General features: G+C 54.1%; 1 protein-coding gene across 6 annotated transcripts in view; it reads right to left on the reverse strand.

Moving 5' to 3' along the window:
• Nucleotides 1-20,388, reverse strand: part of RASGRF1 (Ras protein specific guanine nucleotide releasing factor 1) — a 108,024-nt gene that overhangs the window by 32,727 nt on the left and 54,909 nt on the right. For all 6 annotated transcript variants that reach the window (XM_036844318.1, XM_036844319.1, XM_036844321.1 and 3 more), the window contains exons 10-15: nt 18,731-18,891; nt 14,896-14,959; nt 12,721-12,857; nt 10,477-10,559; nt 3,614-3,862; nt 690-1,063 (exon numbers count right to left, since the gene is read on the reverse strand). In XM_036844318.1, coding sequence (XP_036700213.1) covers nt 690-1,063; nt 3,614-3,862; nt 10,477-10,559; nt 12,721-12,857; nt 14,896-14,959; nt 18,731-18,891 — 1,068 coding nt within the window. The remainder of the gene's footprint in view (nt 1-689; nt 1,064-3,613; nt 3,863-10,476; nt 10,560-12,720; nt 12,858-14,895; nt 14,960-18,730; nt 18,892-20,388) is intronic.

Consider the following 20,388-nt stretch of genomic DNA (forward strand, 5'->3'; position numbering starts at 1 on the left):
AGCCAGACAATCCTCCCAACAAATGCCATTCTAGAATGGTCAGGCTTCTGAGGGCAGGGAGGGCCCAGCCTGCCCGGCATCACCTCCGGCCACTGCCCCACACCCAGCGTTCCAGGTGTGCTGGGTTTCACGGTGTTGCCTGAACACACAATGTTTTTCCTTGCTTCTCAGTCTTGCCCACTCCATTCCCTTTGTCTAGAATGTTCTCCCTTCCTCCTGGTGACAAATCTAGATCTAATAGGTCCTCCAGGAAGCCTTCTCAGGCTCTCCCGACGGCACCCCCACTCCATGCTCGGGGTCCCTCGAGCATCCCTCTAACACCACATGCACCAGGCGCCCATGTTTCCGTGTCTGGTCCTGCTCCTCTGCCACACTGTGAATCCTGGGCTGCAGGAGCCCCATCTGATGCCCTCTTCTCTCCTAGGCCCTGACTGGGGCCTGGCCCAGGACACGTCCACTGCAGAGATGGACAGATACAAGGATGCAAGAGGAAGCTGTCATCAGGGCAGCGGGAGGGACGCTCATCCCACTTCCTGGGCATCTCTGCCTGCCTCTGCCCCGCCCAGGCTCTGCACTGCCACCACCATCTGGCCAGGACCCCCCAGCCTCCTGGTGGGAGCCTGGCGGGGCTGGGCCGGCCTCAGCGGGCCCGTGAGCGAGGGGGCAGCTTGGCCCTCACATCCACTCACTCTGCTTGCTGGGAGCTGAGAGTTCTTCGGGCTTCTCAGCGTTCATATCGCCCTCATCTGGAATCTTGCTGGCGAAGCTGCTGGACACGTAGAGCTTGCTGGTGTCCAGCGTGGCCTTGCTGAAGGGCGACATGGCCGAGTACATGCTGGTGTAGCCGTTGGAGTTGCAGCTGAGGGCGGCCAGGTCCAAGGCCTTGCCGCCCGTGATGATGGGGATGTTTAGGGAGAGCTTCCGCCGGCGGCTCGGGGATGACGTCTTGGTGATGGACAGGGGCGGGGGTGAGGAGAACTTGCGGGTGGCGCGTGGCGACTTGGGAGGGTCGCCGTACAGGAGCTTGTTGTTCTGGCCACTGGCGAACAAGAGCTCCAATGACCTGTGGGGAGGGCCAGGGAGGAGATGAAAACAAACGGTCAGTGTAGGCCTGGCTGCCGGCCCGGGCCTGGGGGTCCCCTGTCTCCTGGGGGGCTCAGCGGGGCAGCTGAGCGGCTCCCTCAACCTCATGCTCCCTGACCGCTGGGCTGGTCCTCTGAGCGGGCAGGTTTGAGAGGAGGCCACGCCCAAGGGGCCGGGCAGTTAAATGGTCTGTGGCCAGGTGTCTGTAGGCCCAAGTGTCCTGTTCTGGGAGGGGGCAGAGACTTTGGTGGCACTGTAGGTCTGCCTGATGCTCCCTCTTTCTATCCCTCTGGTCAGCAGCAGCAGCTGACCCGTGATGCTGTGGGTCTTCCTGACCTTCAGGCTTCTGAGAAACCTCTGTCCCCCGCATGGGCTCGGTGTCACCAACACCTCTGACATCCTCCTCACCCAGGTCCAGAGAGTTTATGGATGAAGCTGAGACTCAGAGATGGGAAATGACTCATTTGATGCCTCCTGACTCTAAACCCAGTGTCCTTTCCGCCCCACCTGGGTGCTTGATCAGCCTCAGGTGTAAACTTGGGGGGCGGGAGGCTCCCAGCAGCCCCGGCCACGCTCCTACCGTCTGCAGGCAGGGCCCACAGCTCAGGGCCGGGTTGGGAACAGGTGATACATACATGATAACACAAAAGGCAGCTTGCGTGCACGGAATGTATTCAGCATGGGACAGACCTCAGCCCTTAATCCTCACGGTTGCCCCAGGAGGAAGGTGCTCGTATTCCCATTTCACAGACAGGAAACAGGCTCAGAGAGGTGAAGGGATTTGGTCAAGGCGGTAGGGCTGAGGGCTGGGATCTGAACCTGCCTCTTCCCACTACAGGCTCTGCCTGCTGGGTGGAATCCCAGGGGGTTCCCAGGTTCCGGGGGGTGACCTGCTGGATCCCTCCGGAATGATCTCGATTGGTTTTCAGGCGTGACTCCATCCTGGATGGGGCGGTTTTTCCTGCTCTCTCAGAGCCCTGGGAAGCCGGCTGCTGAGGTTTAGCAGGTAAACTGTGAGCACTTGGGCGGGGGAGGGGGACAGGGAGGGGCTGGGGGAGGGGACGGAGGTGTACTCTGGGCAGCTGGCCTGCTCTGGCAGCAGAGGCGTGGGGCGGGGCGGGGGGGTGGTTAGAGTCTGCAGGCCTCCCTGCCCGCCCCCTTGTATCCTGGGCTCCCATTTGGGACCAGCCCAGCCTCCAGGCGGCCCTGGGAGTTGGTGTGGCTCAGGAGCTCTGCCCCAGGCAGCCCTAGAGCCTAGGCCCCAGCCCCAGTCTCACCCGGGGGGTGGGAGAGGACTCAGCGGCGTCCAAGGCAGAGGTTCAGGCAGAAAAGGAAAGCACCAGTTGGCCCGCCTCCTTTCCTGGCAGGCCCCTCCTGGAGCAGTGAGGTTCATCAGGATCCCTGAACTTGACCTACTGCTGGGTAGCCTCAGGCAGGTCCTTCATTCCTCTGTGCCTCACCTTCCCCTCTGCTGGGTGAGGACTGATAGCTATCTTCCTCACCCATCTCAAACTGGGCTGCGGGGAGGGTCTTGCTGGGTTTGACCTGCCCCCCTGGTGCCTCTTTGGTACCACCCTTGGCTGGGTAATCATCTGGCGGGATAGGGGTAAAGGTCTTTGTTCACTAAGCTGGGTTCCCAGCAGTTGGACTGGTAAATGTTGAAGTTCTGAGGCTGGCTCTTGGGGCTGGCCCCGGGCCTCGGCCAGTCTAGCGCCTGACCCTGCCGTGAGGGATGTGCCTGCCCTTAGAATTCTAACCTAGCAGGGACCCTGGGTTCACAGTGACCCCACCAGGCCCCTCAAAGCTTGGCCGGGCTGGGGGCTGGTTAAAGCAGGGACGTGAGGAGGACAGGTGGGAAAGGATTGTAAGGGGGGCACCTCCGCCCTGCCTGTCGCCCAGACTCAGACAGAGGTGGCTGTGTGAGTTCCATGAGACCGGGGCCCTGGGTTCAAGTCCCCACTTTGCCACAGACTTCCAGGAGCCCTGGGGCAAGTCTCTTGACCTTTCTGGTCCCAGTTGGCCCCCCACAGGGCTGAGCTGTGACAACGCAGATGGAAAAGATGGCCTTGAAGCCAAGGCTAAGGTGGCCAGCCCTCCATAGGTGGAACCACCCCAAGTGTGCAGAAAGGGAGTCTCTCTCTTCTTCAGAGAAGGACGTGATCGACGCAGAGAGGGGATAAGATTCTGTCTCTTTCTCTCCCTCCCTTCTTCCCTTGACTCCGCCCTTCCTCTTTTTTTTCCTATGGGGAAGGTGGGGAAACCCTGTCCTGTGGAGGAGGCGACCCCCCCACCCGCCACCAAACTCTACCCCACCTCAGGAGCCCGGGCTGGGAGATGGAGAAAGCTGGGGCTAAGCAGGAGCATCAGGCAGGTCAGCCCTCCCCCACCTCTTTGCAAAGGGCAGGCTTGGCTCCCGGGGCGGGGGTGCCCCTCATCCCCCCAGCTCGGGTTCCAGCCCGCTGCCGAGCTCCGTCTCCCTCCTGGGCCCAGAAGCTCTGCGGGTCGGCCCGGGAGGAGGAGGCCTGCCCACCTGGCGGGGATGGCGCTGATGGGCTTCCTGTAGATGGTGATGAGCTTGTCCAGGACCACGACGGCGGTGGTGAAGACGCGATAGGAGTGCAGGAAGGTGTTGAGGAAGTCGATGCTCAGGAAGCGCAGGTCCGTCAGCCTCTCCAACAGCCGCTCCACGCTGGCATACCGGATCTGCAGCACTTTGCAGGAGTTCATGGTTTTGCTGAAGCGAATGTCCACGTCATCGCAATATAAGGAGGCGTCGGACCTGAGGAGGGAGGAGGGACCGAGAAGGCACTTGGGGCTGAAGGTGTCTGAGTCTGTGGCTGTCTCCCCGACCGGGCTGCGAGCTCCCCGAGGGCTGGACCACGGCACACCCATCACTGTCTCCCCAGCGCACCAACAGCCAAGGATGGAGGGACTGATGAAGGACGGGGTGGCTTGTGACGGGAACAAGGAAAGCTTTGGAAGACTGACGTTGAGGTAAAATGGGCTGCAACTTCTTTTTCCCAATAATACCTGAAGACCTGACATTATAAAACTCTTAGAAATGCTGGATGAAATATAACAAACTTAAAAATAATGTGCTGCCAAGTTCACAAGCTATGAAGAAAATCCATTCACACAAAAACACGGACACATATATTCAGAGCAGCGTTACTCACAATTGCCCCGAAGTGGAAACAACCCAAATGTCTATGAACTGATGAAAGGATAAACAGAATGTGATCTATCCGTACAATGGAATACTATTCAGCCATAAAAAGGAATGAAATACTGATATATGCTACAACATGGATGACTCCTGAAAACATGCTAGGTGAAAGAACCTAGTCACAAAAGTCCACACATTGTAGGATTTCATTTATATGAAATATCCAGAAGAGCCAAATCTATAGACACAGAAAGTAGAGTGGTGGTTGCCAGGGGGTAGAAATAGGGGGGAATTGGAAGTGACTGCTAATATGCATGGGGTTTCTTTTTGGGGTGATGGAAATATTCTGGAATTAGACAGTGGTGATGGTTGCACAACACAGTGAATATACTAAAATCCACTGAATTGTACACTTTCAAATGGTGAGTTTTATGTTATATGAATTATATCTCAATTAAAAAAAAAAAAACTAGGGGCAAAAAATATACGGAAAATTTCCAGGGGCCAAAAATGAAGAGAAATTTGGAAACCAGTTGATGTTTTAGCTGCCTTTAGGGCATCTGTTGCTCTTGGAAACCAAGTGCCTTGGTTTCAATAGAGAAGTAGACCAGGCCTGGGCCTGTGGGTGGAGGGAGTTGGAGTGAGACCCCCATGTAAAGCTGGGACCCTTGAAGGGTTATAGGCTCAGTGAAAGGTGGCCTAGAAAAACTTACCCACCAGGAAAAGAAGATTGCAAGTTTTCTGTTTTAGCCCAGGCTGTGAGGGGGGAGCATGGGGAGAGTATCAAGCTCCCTGAGAGTGTATTATTCGCCCTTCCAGTGGTTTTGGAAGACAAATACCTACTACCTTTGTGGTCTGGGAAGCCCAAAGAGTATTAGTGTGGTCACAGGATGTAATGCTCCTGGGGCAACTGGTGGAAACAAATGCAAGACCTTTCTGGAAGGGCATCTGTCAACCAGGCTCTACAAGACATTCAAAGATAACCCCCCCACTGAAAATGAGCTCACAATCCAAAATTAAAAACTACATAAGCAAGTGTCAGCAGATATGACGAATAGCTTAATTCAATCCCCAAGGGTCTAATTTTTTTTCTAAGTCTAAAAGTCCTACACATTTCTGTTACTAGCTGCTCCTGCTGCCAGCAATCTGCTGACATCTCTCCTCCCTTAGTTACGAAGAGCTACAAAGGGTGAAGCTGCGACTGTCATTCCTTATAAACCTCCGGCCCGTGCCAAGGCGGGGCAGAATTCTTAGCAGTTTATTCAACCTTCTCAGTCTTTGTAGGGGGAGGTCATCTCCTCCTTGACCTCATCTCAGCTGCTTTTTAAAGTATTAGGGTCAATTAACATAGCCTGTGTTACATCAGCTGGACTAAAAGGGAAACCCTCAGGGCTGAGCAGTCATCCTGGATCAGATCTATCAAAGTCCTTCATCCCTGGCCAAAGTGACTTTTGCATAGGGTGGGGGTATAACCCAAGCCAGAGCCATCCAAGTCCTTTTCTGGGACCTTCCAAACTGGATCTGGTGGCAGCAAGTCCCATTCCTTTCAGGCTGCCAACACGTGAGGACAGGCGTCTGGTGGTCAACCAGACCATAGTGGGCTGAGGACCTGAGGGCTGAGCTGGGTCTAAATATCCACGGGTCTCTTCTTTCAGTTTGAAAAGAGACAATCCTGAAGAAACAGGAATGATTCCTTCTAAGGTAGCTTTGCTGCAAGACACAGAACATTTTAGAAAACACCTGTTTTATTTTTCACCAAGATTCAGGAGAATATATATTGCATTGACTGAACCGCAAGAAGCAACCAGGAAGAGGAAATCATCTGAGATCGGAAAGATTTCTTGGAAATGAAAGATAAGAGTGTTGAATCAGAGGACATGAATGCAAGTAACAGCAGATGAGAGACTCAGAAAATCAAATGAGTGACACAGAAGCGAACTTGAGAAATTTTCCCAGAATGCAGAGAAGGTGGACAGGTTCAAGTGAGGAGAGAAAATGTAAGCGGCATGGAATCGACAGACAGGGATCCAGCCAGTTGACTACAAACCTCTAAAGGAAGAAGAAAAGTTGCAGAGAAGCAAAACTGAAAGACAGTGGGCAGGAGAAAGTACCTGCAGATGGGAACGACTCAGTGGCACCATCCCTGGAGAACTGCCCTCGGCCCTTGGGTGAAAGGACTCCCTTAACTCGAGCCAGGTCCCCACCACGGGACTGCACCTTCTAGAAGGACAGTGCAACTCCTCACACACTATGGATCCCGAAGCGTCCAGCCTAGACCTGACATCCTCAGTGGTGATTACTGGATCCCTCTGGCAAGGGTTTGCTTCTAGCACCTTCTTTTTGGGCTCCTTCTGCCACTGGAGGGGGTAGAGAAAGTGAGAAAAGCCCTCCCTTTTCTTTTTTTTTCCAAGGGTTAATGGAATTTTTTTAAAGATTTATTTTTATTTTATTTATTTATTTATTGTTTTTGTTTTTTTGGTTTTTTTTTCAGTACCATGCGGCATGCGGGATCTTAGTTCCCCAACCGGGGATCGAACCCAAGCCCCCTGCATTGGGAGTGGGGAGTCTTAACCACTGGACCACCAGGGAAGTCCCAAGCCCTCCCTTTTCTATCAACCTCCCTTGCCCCCTCTTCTCTGTCGAAAACCTCACAATCCTTGTTGGTGATGGTGCCTCTGGCAACTCCAATGTTATGTGAACCTATTCTGGACTTTAGTTGCCCTATCTGTAAAATGGGAGGGCACACTAAAGCAGTGATAAAAACAGCTTTCATCCTGGATACCAGTTCTGCCAGACTGGGAGTAACTGCCTGGGGCTGTGTTGACCATTACAGGCTCAGCCTTAAAGACTGCCGTGACCCATTAGTAATGTCTGCTACGGGTTCTGGATTCTGATCCAAATGGCTGGTTCATGTGCTAGATATTTGCCAGCCCTGCTAGAAGGGGTTTTCAGTCCCTCACAACACAAGCATCTTTTGACCGTAAATTCAGCCCTGCCTCTCTCTTTGCTCTCCCAATACTTTTGTCTTTTTGAGATTTTTTTTTTTTTGATGTGGACCATTTTTAAAGTCTTTATTAAAATTTGTTGCAATATTGCTTCTGTTTTACGTTTTGGTTTTTTGGCTGCGAGGCATGTGGGATCTTAGCTCCCTGACCAGGGATCGAACCCATATCCACTGCACTGGAAGGCGAAGTCTTAACCACTGGACCTCCAGGGAAGCCCCCCATACTTCTTGACGAAGCTCCAAGTGGCATTCCTGTCTCCCAGGCATCGAGAGGCCTGGGCTTGATGGGAAAGGGCTTCCCTTTTCCTCCTTCCGCAGGGGGAGCGCCCCACCTTGGGTCTACCTGTCCTTGAGATCACATGTTGGGGCAGAGCCTCAGGACCCAGGGCAGATGGAATGAGACTTCTTGGATCTTTGGGCTGCTGGTGGTTGACGATCTTCATTCTCTGGGACCTTCCTCTCAAACACTGCCACTAGCATCTACCCACCAGAGGGCCGGGATGCAGTGTGTTGGGAGGGTAGCAGGAATACTCAGGGTGCATGGGACTAAATGTTTCTTTGTATTGCAAACCAAAAATCAGGACGCTCTTAATTCAGTCTGACAACAGGGTCGGGTATCTGAAATGGGAACCATGCCAGAAACCCAGAGGCTTACGGGGAACACATCTAGGGAATGTCCCCCCAGCCACGGACCCTCCAGCTATACCACTGATGCCTTTTTCCAGCCAGGCTCTCTGTTGCCACTCTATCCCTGGCCACCAGGGGGCGCCCGTCACCGCCTTGGGTGCAACCCTAACACCTACAGAAGAAAACCCAACTCTTCACCTGTCACGTTACTCTTATCTGACTCCTGCCCACCTCTTCAGCACACTGTCTTGTTTAAGAAAATACAATTGTGCTATGAAAAATAAGAGAAACAAAAAAGGAGGATAGACGAAGGAGCAAACAGCTTGTGAGCCATGGCAGGCATATATATATACACTAAGTAAAGCATACGTGTGCCGAATGTAAATAGGAGGGGTGGAAGGACCAAGCCTGCACTAAATATTCACAAGGCACCAAATATTCAAGCTACACTTAATATTCATGAGGCATAGCGTACACTCCATATTCATGTCTTAAGTCAGCCACCCACTGGCGACATCCATTCTGACCCTCTACCCTCTGTCCCAGAACTATAGATAAACCTGTAGCTCTTCTTCAGTCTAACTGGTGAGCTGCCGCTATGGCCAGACATACTTGCCCTGACTTCTCAGACAGAGCAAGCGTGTGCCCTTGGATCCACTGATCAAGCTTCAACTCTGGTCCTTGTAGCTGCTCCATCAGCAAGGAAGGTAGATGGGGCAGGGAGAGAGGCTGTACAATGACCATGGTGTAACTAGCTCATGCAACTACGTGTAACAGGCACTAACCTACTATCCCTTCTCTCTCCCCTGGTTTCTCACTTAGTGTTTAAAATTGATTCACTAGACTGTGTGGTTAACCATCTTAATTGGGTCTGCGAGCCTTTCTCTTCCAAGACCTCTGGGATAGTTTACCTGGTAGTGAACTTGGAGGCCACAGTTGCATCACGGTTGTTTCCCATAGGACATACCACTCTCCGAACCCTGCAGCCCCATGGAACGTTTTATCATTCCCCAAACACACCATGTGCTTCCCTGCCTCTGCGCCTTTGCACATGCTGTTCCCTCTTCCCAGGATGCCCTTCCTCCTCCACCATTTAGCAAACCCTAACTTATCCTTTGAGGTCAGTTCTGATGTCCTCTTCTTGGGAAAGTCTTCCCCAGCTGTGCCAGGTGAACGAGTCACTCATTCTCTGAACCCTCGTTCCTAGCATCATACAAATTCTATTTTGCAGCACCCGCTAGTGTTTTACGATTTCTATGTGTCTCTTTAGTTCACTAAATGGTGAATTCCCTGAGGACGGAGGCCACGTCTGCTCATCTCTGCTCCCTGGCGCCCTCGCAGGGGGACGCTGCCCATGGGCTACTCCTGCCAAGGAGGCCACGCTTAAGTCTGGGAGCCAACAGGTCCTTGGAGTTGTCACTTTGATCTGGATATTCCATTCCCTTTATCACCATCATAGTTTAAAATGCTGTTATTTTTTCTTTCACGGGTGAGTTTATTTTGGTTTCATCTGCTCACTTTTACTGCCTCAATACGCACTCTTTGCAGAAGATAAGTAGGTACCCACTATACATTTAACCATCATTCTACATGTGGTGTTTTTAATTCATCGTTGAAACAAATCCAGGAGGCAGGCAGGTAGGCGTTATCATCTCCCACTAACAGGTGAGAGACCCAAGCTCAGACATGTTAAGTGACTTGTCCATAGTCATACAACACAGAGCAGAAGCTGTGGGCCAGGGCTCGTGCCTTCAAGTCCAGACCTTCCTTCTGGGCTCCAGCACCTTTGGCCGTTAAACAATGTAGCCATGGGGTGGGGTGGGGTGGGGTGGGGTGGGGTGGGGCTACTCCTCATAAACTCAGCCGGATGCTTGAAAGCTCTGGCGTACACGACACTGCCTTGGCTAGCTCCTAGCTGCTGGCGTGCTCGCTTCATCAGGCCTGCCGTCGTCGAAACGGGGTGGGTAGGACCTTTCACACCCTCACTACATAATGGCCTGCAGCTCCCCTGAGTGTGCACTTCAAGTAGCAAAGAGGCAGTGGGTCCCCAAGGTTTGCTTTGGGCAGGACAACACGCCTGGGGTCGGTTAGCTGGGTCCTGGCGTATGCCAGGTGGGCAGAGCAGGCTGGGAATTCAGAGGTTCAGATGGAGGCCAGGGAGCCAGCGGGCCACCTGGGGGGCACCGTGAGGGGGTCAGGCGAGCAGATGTTGGAGGAGAAGCAGGGCTGGTGCAGGCCAGGAGGCTGCACTGCCCAGTGGGGCTCCGAGAGCTGAGTTCAGCAGGATGCCAGCCCCCTTGCCCTTCCTCCCTGGCATTGCCCAAACAAAAGAAAAATAGTTATTAAAAAAAATAGAGTGCATGAAATGTCATTCCTCATGTTCTATTTTAAACAGCCTAATGTGAAAATCCACATTTTCAAGACAAACAACTACAAAAACTAAGCCAAAGCCATCAACCAAATAGAAGTTAATTGAAATCAAACACCTAACACATCCCAAAGATGAAACCCAGCATCTTCTGAGCCCCTTGTGGTCACTGTGTGGCCCTTGGTCTCTGGAGCTCAGCCCGGACAAGAGGGGGCTCAGGGCACTTACTTGATCATCTGCGGCACAGTGACCTTGGAATTTTCCTCAAATGCGTTCATCATGAGCCCATTGCACCGGATGTTATCCACACACTGGAATCAGAGAGAGGACACCCGGGTCAGAGCCTCTGTCTCCGTTCCGAGACCCAGGCCCAGCAGGGGTTCTGCCGAGTGAGGCTTCGCAGGCCCCGGCCTAACACACAGTCAAAGGGCATCGTCCAGGCAAGGGCAGGGTCAACGCACAGCATGCCTTGGGTTCTGATGGGAAGTCAAGTCCCCAGCTCGGTGACCTTTTGGGGATTTACTTGACTTCCCTGGGCCTTAGTTTCCCTACCTACAAAATGGGGATAATGATTCCTACCTCCTCGGGGTGTTTGCAAAAATGGAAGTGTCCGACCCTGGCCACTCTGTGGCTGACCTCTGAGGTCCAGCACCAAGGACAAGATCAGATCCACAGTGACCTGGGGCCTCTGCCCTGGGAGGCCGGCTCAGCGGGTGCCGTCCTGCCCCCCAAGTCCTCTGCTCACCACAGAGCCCACACCCTGAAGCCACAGACGGTTTTCCATAGTAAAAATCCTGCCTGGGGAAGGCAAGGCTGCCAGCACTAAGGGAGAAGATTGTACATTTTACTCAGCCCCTGAAAAAAATTCAAAACCCAAATTTTTCTTTGAATAAACAGTACACATCCAAACAAAAAGAAAAGACACAGAGATACATCTCTTTCTCCTTCTCATTGCCCCCTGCCCCAAGCTCTCACATTTCTGCCAAGAGAGGGTCTCTCCTTGGCCTGGGCTGGGGGGGTACTCTGCGGGGTCACATCACAGTATCTTCTGGTTTTGAGGATGTGTACGTGCGGGGAGGGGTCAAAGTCACCGGGAAGTGAGAGCAGAGAGGCGGGCACAGTGGGTCAGGGCCAGGACCCCTAGTTTTTCGCGGGCCCCAGAGGAAGGCTTGTGTCAGTGGCCCTTCCCAGCCCATTTTCTCCAGCTCCACACTCTGAGACACTCTTTAGCTCTGGTTCTATCGGCAACCCTGCAATGCAGGGCGCCTGGCCACCGATCAGAGCTGCCTGGAGACGTCAGTGGGCCTGGGGGGGGGCCCTGACGCCTGGTGGTGTCAGCAATGCAGCCCTCAAGAGGGCACAGGCCCGGGGGGTACTCTCCAGGCGAGCAGCCCTGAGCCTCTGATGGCTCCCTGAGGACTAGAAAAGGCCATGCTCGAGGTTTCCAGGTTTTCGGTTTTCTCCGGGGCGCGCTGGTTGTTTGAAGCTGGGAGGGCAAGACTGGGAAAGAGCAGACGTCTGTTACTAGTCATCCGCACCCCACCACGCTGCGGGGCTGTGGGATGGGCAGGCAGGGCAGCCCAGGTGTGCGGCCTAAAAACGAGGGGCAGGGAGTGAGTGGGGGGACTGTCCTGAAATACAGTAAAGGCTCTGCCCCCCAGTTCTCCATAAACACAGCTCCCAGGCCCCCTCCCCCGAAAGGGGGACATCTCCAGCCTCACTGTCCCCTTCCTCCCACCATCAGCTGCTCTCCTAATACTCTCCTCCACCGTGCAGAGGGCAGGCGGTCCGGAGAGGTTCCTGTGCTCCTGGGACGGGGCTGGGCTGACCCACTGCAGGCCCTTGCTGGGCCCAGGGAGAGGCCTGTCCTGCGCCAGCAGCCCGGTGCTGCCGACAGCCTCTTTCCAGACTCAGACCTCTGCCCTGGTCCTGCAAGTGACTGCAGCCCTCTGGGTCTGCTCTCTGGTCCCTGGGAGGTCTGTGCTTCCTGTGACTCTCCCAGTGGGGTGACAACCCTAACGCTGGTGCAGGCAAACCTTCCCTCCTGCAGAGCGGACTCTGGGCTTTGCGGGCCCTTTGCTTTCTCTCCTGGCTCTGCTACATCCAGCACCCTTGGGTCACGGTGCTCAGACTTTTCTGTGGTACCAATGGCCTGGGGCGTGTGCCAAAACGTAGGTTCCCAGGCCTCGTGCCAGAGACTTGGATGTAGTAAATCTGCAGGGGACCAGCGGGGAGCCCAGGAATCTGGAGTTTTAAAAACTGCCCTAGGGATGATCCAGATGCAAGGGGTTCCCAGACCACACTCTACGGGTGGCCCAGGGGACTCTGCGAGCTGGACAGCTAGCTGGGCTCAGCCTTGGTTGGTAGAGATACTCACATCTTTTCCATTAGAACCCTGTAGCTGCCTCCCGCCCCCCAACAGCTTAGGCATGAAGGGACCACTTGCTTTCAAGGACAAGTGACGCTGCTCACCTGGCTGATGTCACTGGTCCACGCCGCCTTCTCCTGTCTGGATGAGGCCACAAGGATGACTGTGAAGGGTGGGGAATCCTTTGGCTCCACCCCGATCTTAAAATCCAAGTGGTCTATGTCTTGGCCGGATCCTTTGGCTTCCAGGTGCAAAACACAGAGTTAGCAGAATGAGTGTGGGTCTTTCTGAGTTGGAAAACGACTGCACGATACCTGCCTCACCCCACTGGTGAAGGCACGGCATCAGTAGGGTACCAGGCCACTTGCTAGTTTCAGAACATCTTTTTTTTTTTCTTAAGGTGAGGAATCCCCACTTCAAAGATGGAGAAACTAAGACCTAGAGCGCAGAGTAGCTTACAACCACACAGGGACAGTTCCAATTCCGAGTCGGAAGAGCCTTTCGGAATCACCAGCCGGCTCTACCCTCGTTAGGCCAATGGGGAGCTGAGGTCCCCGGGGAGGACTTTCATAAGACCCCCCAGCCGGGCAGCGGCCAAGCAAAGTCTAGAACTGGCCTCACAGCTGGGCCCTCCAGCTACGCCAAGGTGATGCAGGGGCCAGGAGGAGAACTTTAGATCTTGAGCTTTTATGGACCCGTCTGGACATTTAGCTCAGTTGAGAGCTCCCCAAAGCCAAAGTAAATTCTAGGTATTTTTATTACTGCTTTTAACCCGAAGCATTCCTTGAACTCTTTATTTGGAAAGACTAAGATCACAGTTCCGAGATTCCTTGCAACATGGCCACATTCATCAGGCGTGCCCTGAATGGGGTGGAATGTTGTGGAAGGTCTGCTACAGCTCTGGTCTCTGCTTGCTGGCTATGTGACCTTGGGGTGATACCCTTCCCGCTCTGGGCTTCAGACGTCCTCCTGTACCAGCAGAGTGGGGCGTGACGGCTGAGGTCCCCGAGCCTTCCAGTGCTGACACTCGAGAATTTGAGGGCACTGGAGAGCCTGCTCCGTGTGGTGACTCGAGGATGGGATGACGCTGGCTCCTCAGAAGTGGGGTGTCTGTGTGTTGAGTGGGGGATGCATGGGGCCATGCCTCTCCCTTTCCTGGCCCTGGAGGGAAAAGGGCTTTGGGGACTGACAATTCCACTTGAGTCGGGACCAGCTGTGGCCAAGACTGAAGAAGATCATGCTGGTAAGAGCTCCGGGTAAATTGCTGCACATGTATTTTTGCCTTGGGGGAGTGGCGCTTGGCTCCGCCCTCGGTGGAGGGTCATGAAGGGTGCAGAGCCCAGCTCCCGCTGCGGCTGACCAGGGCACGCGCACGCGTGTGTGTGTGTGTGTGTGTGTGTGTGTGTGGACTACGCCCCCAGCCCCCAGCAAACCCTGAGCCCGAGCCCAAGCCAGGCCGGGACTGGGATCTGGGGTCCTTCAGACACAGCCCTGCTTCGAGGAGCCCCAACCTGGGGAAGGGCAAAGATGGAGAGTCCAGCTGGTGCACCCCCAGGGGAGGGCCTCCAGAGCCTTGCTGGGGGGCCAGTGAAGGAGGGAGACGAGGACCAACTTTGGTCCAATCAAGAGACAGTAGTGACCCCACCCCTTCACCTAATAAGCCCATCCCCCAATTCTGATTCCCCGGGGAGAGAAATCCCATGGACACCCCTACACGGCGGCTTTCCGAGCACCTGGGCACCACCCTCCCCCAGCTCCCCGCCCAGCCCCTTCTGGTTTGCTGGGGCCCCACTCACATGCTCCCTTCTCCCCAAGTCTTGCCTCCCGTCCTGGTCGCTCCAATGCCACTGTGGGGGACCGTTCCCCTGCACTCCCTCTGGTGGTGGCACATGTGTCCCTGCACACCCCACCCGTTTCCACTGGAGGACAGAGATAGGCCCGGCACCTCCCCGGCCTCTTCCTCGCGGCCCAGTGAGCCACTGTGCATGTAGCACACGGATGCGTGAAGGAAGGGTGCTCACTGAGAAGTGTGACCCCCAAACCCCATGGCACCCCGTCCAGGACCCAAGGAGCTTGGAAGGAGCCAGGAAGGGGGAGGAGGCTGTCACCTGCAGGGCCAGAGAGCTCCTTCTCTAAAGACCCAGGACCAGCCTCTCCGGGTCCAGCATCCTTCCCTTCCTCCCAAGAAAAAAAACCAATGCCCGGGCCCAACCTTTCAGGGTGAGTGTGTGTGCATCTGTGTGAGCACACACAGGCTTGCACGTGACTTGCACACTTACCTTCTTCCTCCGTGCTTTCTGGCTCCTCCAATAAAGTGCAGTCAATGAGGGATATGACTCCATTCTGAAAAAGAGCAGGGGCCACCTTGAATCAAGGCAAGAGACGTGCTAGTTTCGGAGTTCCAGAATATCAGGGCGAGGAGTGGCTCTAAAAGTGAGCACCCACATCGACGCACGTATGTGTGTGGACATTACATGCCAAGCGGGTATTTTGGTTTTTAAGTTGAAGAACTTTATCTCCATATAGGAAGCCCAGTGAAGTGGCTCAAATGGGATTGCTCAGAGACGCCTTCCCCAAACGAGGGCCAAGGTCGGGCTGGGGGTGGAGGGGCTAGAACCTGGCTTGCACGGCCTTTTCTTGCCCTACAGCGGCTCTGAGGCATCATCTGGTAGCCCTAAGTCTGAAGTTTGAACTCCCTCATTCTAGGCTAAACCCTGCACGTTACCAATAGGGAAACAGGACCATTTTACAGACCTGTCTCAGGTATTGTTATTCCGGTTTTACAGATGAAGAAATGAAATCAGGGAGTTAAGCGTCTTGCCCAAGGTCACCTGGTAGGTAAGTGGCAGAGTCTGGAAAGAGCCTCATGGGCCTGTTCCCAGCTCAAGGTCAGTGGCTGGCTTTTAATTATTAGGAATATCTGGAAAAACGCCTCTTATCCTTGAGTGTCTGAGCATCTTTTAGGTGTGAGATCCCTTGATCCTGTAGTGAGAAATGAAAGTAACCGCCACTGTGCTGGTTGTAAAGCACGTCCACAAAGTCTTTGATACCCCGTCCTTCAAAAGGTGAAGGCTACTTCCCTTCCTCTTGAGTGTTAACTGGACTGAGTAACTTGCTTCTCCTTAAGAGAATAAAGCAGGAGTGATGGTGTTCAGCTTTGGGGTCTGCAGCCTCCTGCTTTCTCTCTTGTTGTTTCTTGGACCACTTGTTCTGGGGGAAGCCAGCTGCCGTGTCGTGAGGAGAGGGCTACAGATGAGGGACGAGGCCTCCTGCCAACAGCCATGTGTGGGAGCCACGCTGGAAAAGGATCCCGGCCCCAGTCGAGCCTCAGATGACTGCAGCCCCAGCTGCCATCTTGACTGCAACCTCATAAGAAACCCTGAGTCACGTATGTCCACACAGCAAAGTTGTCCTGACTTCCTAATGTGCAGAAACTGTTTGAGACAACAAATGTTTGTTTTAAGCAACTCCAGGGGACTTTCCTGGCGGTCCAGTGGTTAAGGCTCCACACTTCCACTGCAGGGGGCGTGGGTTCAATCCCTGGTCCGGGAACTAAGATCCCACATGCTGTGTGTGGTGCAGCCAAAAAAAAAAAAAAAAAGGCACTCCATTTGGGGGAAATTTGTTACACAGCAACAGATAAATAACATAACTGACGATAACAGAAACCTGGCCAGGTGGCTAATCTATACGTGAAAATGTCTGCAGGGCAGGCTGCCACCTAGAAGGCAGAGGGGGACCTGGAGAAAGTATCAAGAGTGGGCCCCCGAATCCTGCATTCTGCTTCTTGTTTGGCTCTTTGGTGGCCCTGGGGGAGCCCCCCAGGTCTTGCTGGGCCTTAACCTGATCACTGATGTCACTGGGCTGGACAATCTCCAAAGCCCATCTAGCTCTAACCTTCTCTTACTTTAAGTCCCAAAAAATTCTTAACGGTAGTTTTAGATCTTGTGGAGTTGTAGCAGGTCCCTTTTAGGAGGACTGAAGGCATTCGATTTCCAATGGGAGTATTTAACAAGAAGTGGTTTGAATTTTAGCTTTGGTTTCAGAACACAGACTCTGGAGCCAGACTGCCTGGGTTCAAATCCCCGCTCTGCCACTTGCTGGCTGTTTCTAGAAGCCTCAGTTCCCTTATTTATACAATAGGGAAAGTAACAGTATCTGCCTCAGTGGGTTGTTCTATGAATTAAATATACATGATGTATTTGGGCTAGTGCCTGGCTCACAGTAATCATCATGCAAAAGCTTGCTATTATTATTATTATTACAAGTTCATACTACATAATTAAGAGTGACAACGACTATTACCTATTGAGCACTTACTATGTACCAGGCATGGGGCCATGTGTTTTGCACCCACTTCCTCACTTAAGCCTCATAGCACTCCCATGAAGTAGGTATTTTCACTCCCATTTTTAAAAAAATAAATTTATTTATTTATCTTATTTATTTTATTTTTGGCTGTGTTGGGTCTTCGTTGCTGTGCGCGGGCTTTCTCTAGTTGTGGCGAGTGGGGGCTACTCTTTGTTGCGGTGTGCAGGCTTCTCATTGCGGTGGCTTCTCCTGTTGTGGAGCACGGGCTCTAGGCACGTGGGCTTCAGTAGTTGTGGCATGCAGGCTCAGGACTTGTGGCTCACGGGCTCTAGAGTGCAGGCTCAGTTGTTGTGGCGCACGGGCTTAGTTGCTCCGTGGCATGTGGGATCTTCCCGGACCAGGGCTCGAACCCGTGTCCCCTGCATTGGCAGGCAGATTCTTAACCACTGCGCCACCAGGGAAGCTCTTCACTCCCATTTTGCAGGTAAGTAAACTGAGGCTTGGTGAGGTCACCCACTGGTAAGTGGCAGGGCTAGAATTTGAGTAGCTCTCAGATTCCATGTTCTTTACCAATATGCTAAGAGACTTTTAAAACTCAAACAAACATATAAACAACCCCCCAAACCAAAATAAGATAAAACTAACAAACATAAAAGCACATGCTTTCAGACTAAAAAGCCATCTTGAAGTCTCCAGTTCAGCCTGCCCCTACTGACCCCCACCTGCTGGGGGAACCATCCCCCCAGCCTGGACAGAGATCTTCCCAGGAGAAACTCCAGAGCTAATAAATAATGAAGGCTTTCCTTGATACATAATTTGGTTGAAACTGGAGTCTTCAGTGTTTGTAAATTAATTTCCCCTTGTGCAGCCGACCAACTAATGCGTTGACATGTTAACATAAGCAGTATATTCCCTGAAGCCACTGCTTGATCAATTAGCTCTGCAGGAGGTTACGGGCCAGGCATCCAGGGTCTGGAAGAATGGTTTCCCTGATGCTCTGTCTTAATTAAGGGCACCTTCTGGCCCTTTCCAGGCCACAGCGCATTTAGATTTAAAATCTCCAGAAGCGAGCTTCCACGGGGATGAACGCAGTGCCAGGGAGACTGTCGCTTACAGAGGCAAGGGCTTCATACTTCCCCGAGCAGATTTATGGGCACCTGCCTGCATCTGTGCACGCCTCTGCTGAGGACAGTCATCCCTGTTTTGCAGATGAGGAAGTGAGGTGTGGACAGGCGTGGGATGTTTCCAGGGCCACACATGTGTAAGAGACAGAGGTGGGACCAGATCATGAGCTCACAGCAGCGGGATAAGCCATGTGCTGTGCTGGGGAGCAGGAGATTCTGCCGGGGGTGCAGAGTCTTGTGCTGGCAGAGTGAGTGCCCGAGGGCGTCAAGAGGGGGCGCTGTCTGAGCTCTTTTTGGTTGGAAATGAGACAAAGGCTCTGGCTGTTGCTCTGCCCTCAGCCGGGTGCCACCATCCTCCCCGGCCCCTCAGATACACGTACACGGGCCTTTGAAGGGCTTGTCTGGACCCCCTGGCTCCTCCGCCCCAGCCCCCAACTCTGGGGGCTCCTTGAGGGGTCTTCGTGCTCGCTTTTCCATTTCCCACAATTTCTCCAGTAGAAAATCCGTCAATGGCCTTCTCATTCCAAGCCGCCAGTCAGACCGGGGCGCATGCGTGCACACTCACGCGTCTCTGACACCCTGGTCCACCCTGGGCCCGCGGTCAGCGTCAGTCGGGACCCCTAGGATCAGGGCGGTGTCTGACCTCCAGCCCCAGCAGCTTCGCTCCCGCCGTCCCTACCTTGGTCAGGTGAAGCTTCCCACCAGAGCCTCTGGTACAGATGATCAGATGCTTAGAAAACAGGAAGCACTGTCGCTCGCCCTCTTTCTTTAGGGACAGAGACCCCAGGCGCCCCCTGGTGATCTTGCCCTTTTCAGACATGGGCACCTGGATGAGGGATCCTGCGGATGGAGGAGAGAGAGACTGAGTGCATCTACCGGAATGACCCTCTGCCTCTGACCTGGCTTTGAGGCTGCAGGTGGGGCTGTGATGCCAGCAGCCAGGGCAGTGGGACAAGGCAATCCTAGTCCTTGGTAGCAAACACGCACCTCGGACCCTCCCTCCAGCCCCTCCTCAGGGCCGGGTGGTGGGGTTTGGGGGGTGCAGAATGACGAGAGAAGCTCCATGCAGGACCTTTGACCTCCCAGCCAGGGCCAGGGCCTTGGAAAGCAAAGGAACCCCAAAGGACATGGTCCATGAGGTGAGAATGCAGGGCTGGGCTGGGGTCTGGGGGCGGCAGGAGGTTGAACAAGCGGGGAGCTGGCTCTGGCCCAGAGGGATTAACAAGACCCACTGGGCACCTGCTGCCACATGCAGCCACTGCAGACATGACCGATTAGTCACAGCACGCTCTGCTGCAGAGCCCAGTGCCGCCTCTTCGGGAAGCCCTCCCTGACTGCCCAGCCCTGCTCTGGGCCACCATTCTGCCTCCTGCCCACGTTCATCACTGCATGGAACCCTTTCCTGTATCCTGACTCCCTCTCCCCTGCACAGTCAGTTCTGGAGGGCGGGGCAGGGTCTATTCTCTGGGCGTCCCTGGAGACCTGAGTTGGCCTGGCATGAATAGGGCAGGAGTCCTTGGTGGTGGCAGCACGACTGAATAAATGAGAAAGGGCTTGCTGGGTTCCCCTGTCTGATCTCCAGGTCCAGCCCCACCCCTCAGGAGGGGAGGAACTGCTTTGGTTCAGGGTGATGGAGCAGATTCCTGGTCTTTGAGGACACTGCTGACCCCAAGAGAGGTCATTCTTCCGGCCACCTCCAGCTTGGGCACAGCACAGCTCAGGGGGAGCTGGGAGTCAGGCTAGGCTGGCTCTGGGCTCAGCAGGTCCCAGGGTGGGCCTGTGGGAAGGACACAGGGACCACACACAGGGGCTCAGAACAAATTCCACATTGAGGATACTCGGGCCAAGGGCAGCAGGGGCCAGAGGCAGCTGCACAGGCCAGCAGGAGGTGCTGGGAAGCTCTTCATCTAGTCAGAGAACCCCAACTAGATGGAAGGAAGGCGGGAGGTCCATCCTGAGGTGAAGTCACCTCTAGGGCACGTGAGCAGAAGCTGAGTTTCCCATAAGACATGGAATCTGAACCTGAAAGGCATCGCAGCTCTGACATCCCCGAGTTGGAAATCAGTCCCCTGGGCCACAGAGAGCCTCTCCTGCCCTTCTCAATAGGGCTGTGACCCTCAAAACTGTCCCCAAGGTCAGCTGAGGCCCAAGGGTGAAGGGAACCCTACCCAGGACCACTGGGACCACGGCCTCCCCCAAGAGGCGAAAGATGCTGAGCAAAGGACAGAGGGACTGACCCACGTCAACTCCATCTCAGACCCTGAAAATGCTTGAGATTCATAGAGCCAATTGGAATCTGTCTTCATCCTCCGCCCCCTATTCTCTCCCCAAAAGGAC

This window comes from Balaenoptera musculus, chromosome 2 (genome assembly GCF_009873245.2).
Source record: "Balaenoptera musculus isolate JJ_BM4_2016_0621 chromosome 2, mBalMus1.pri.v3, whole genome shotgun sequence".
Classification (NCBI taxonomy): domain Eukaryota; kingdom Metazoa; phylum Chordata; class Mammalia; order Artiodactyla; family Balaenopteridae; genus Balaenoptera; species Balaenoptera musculus.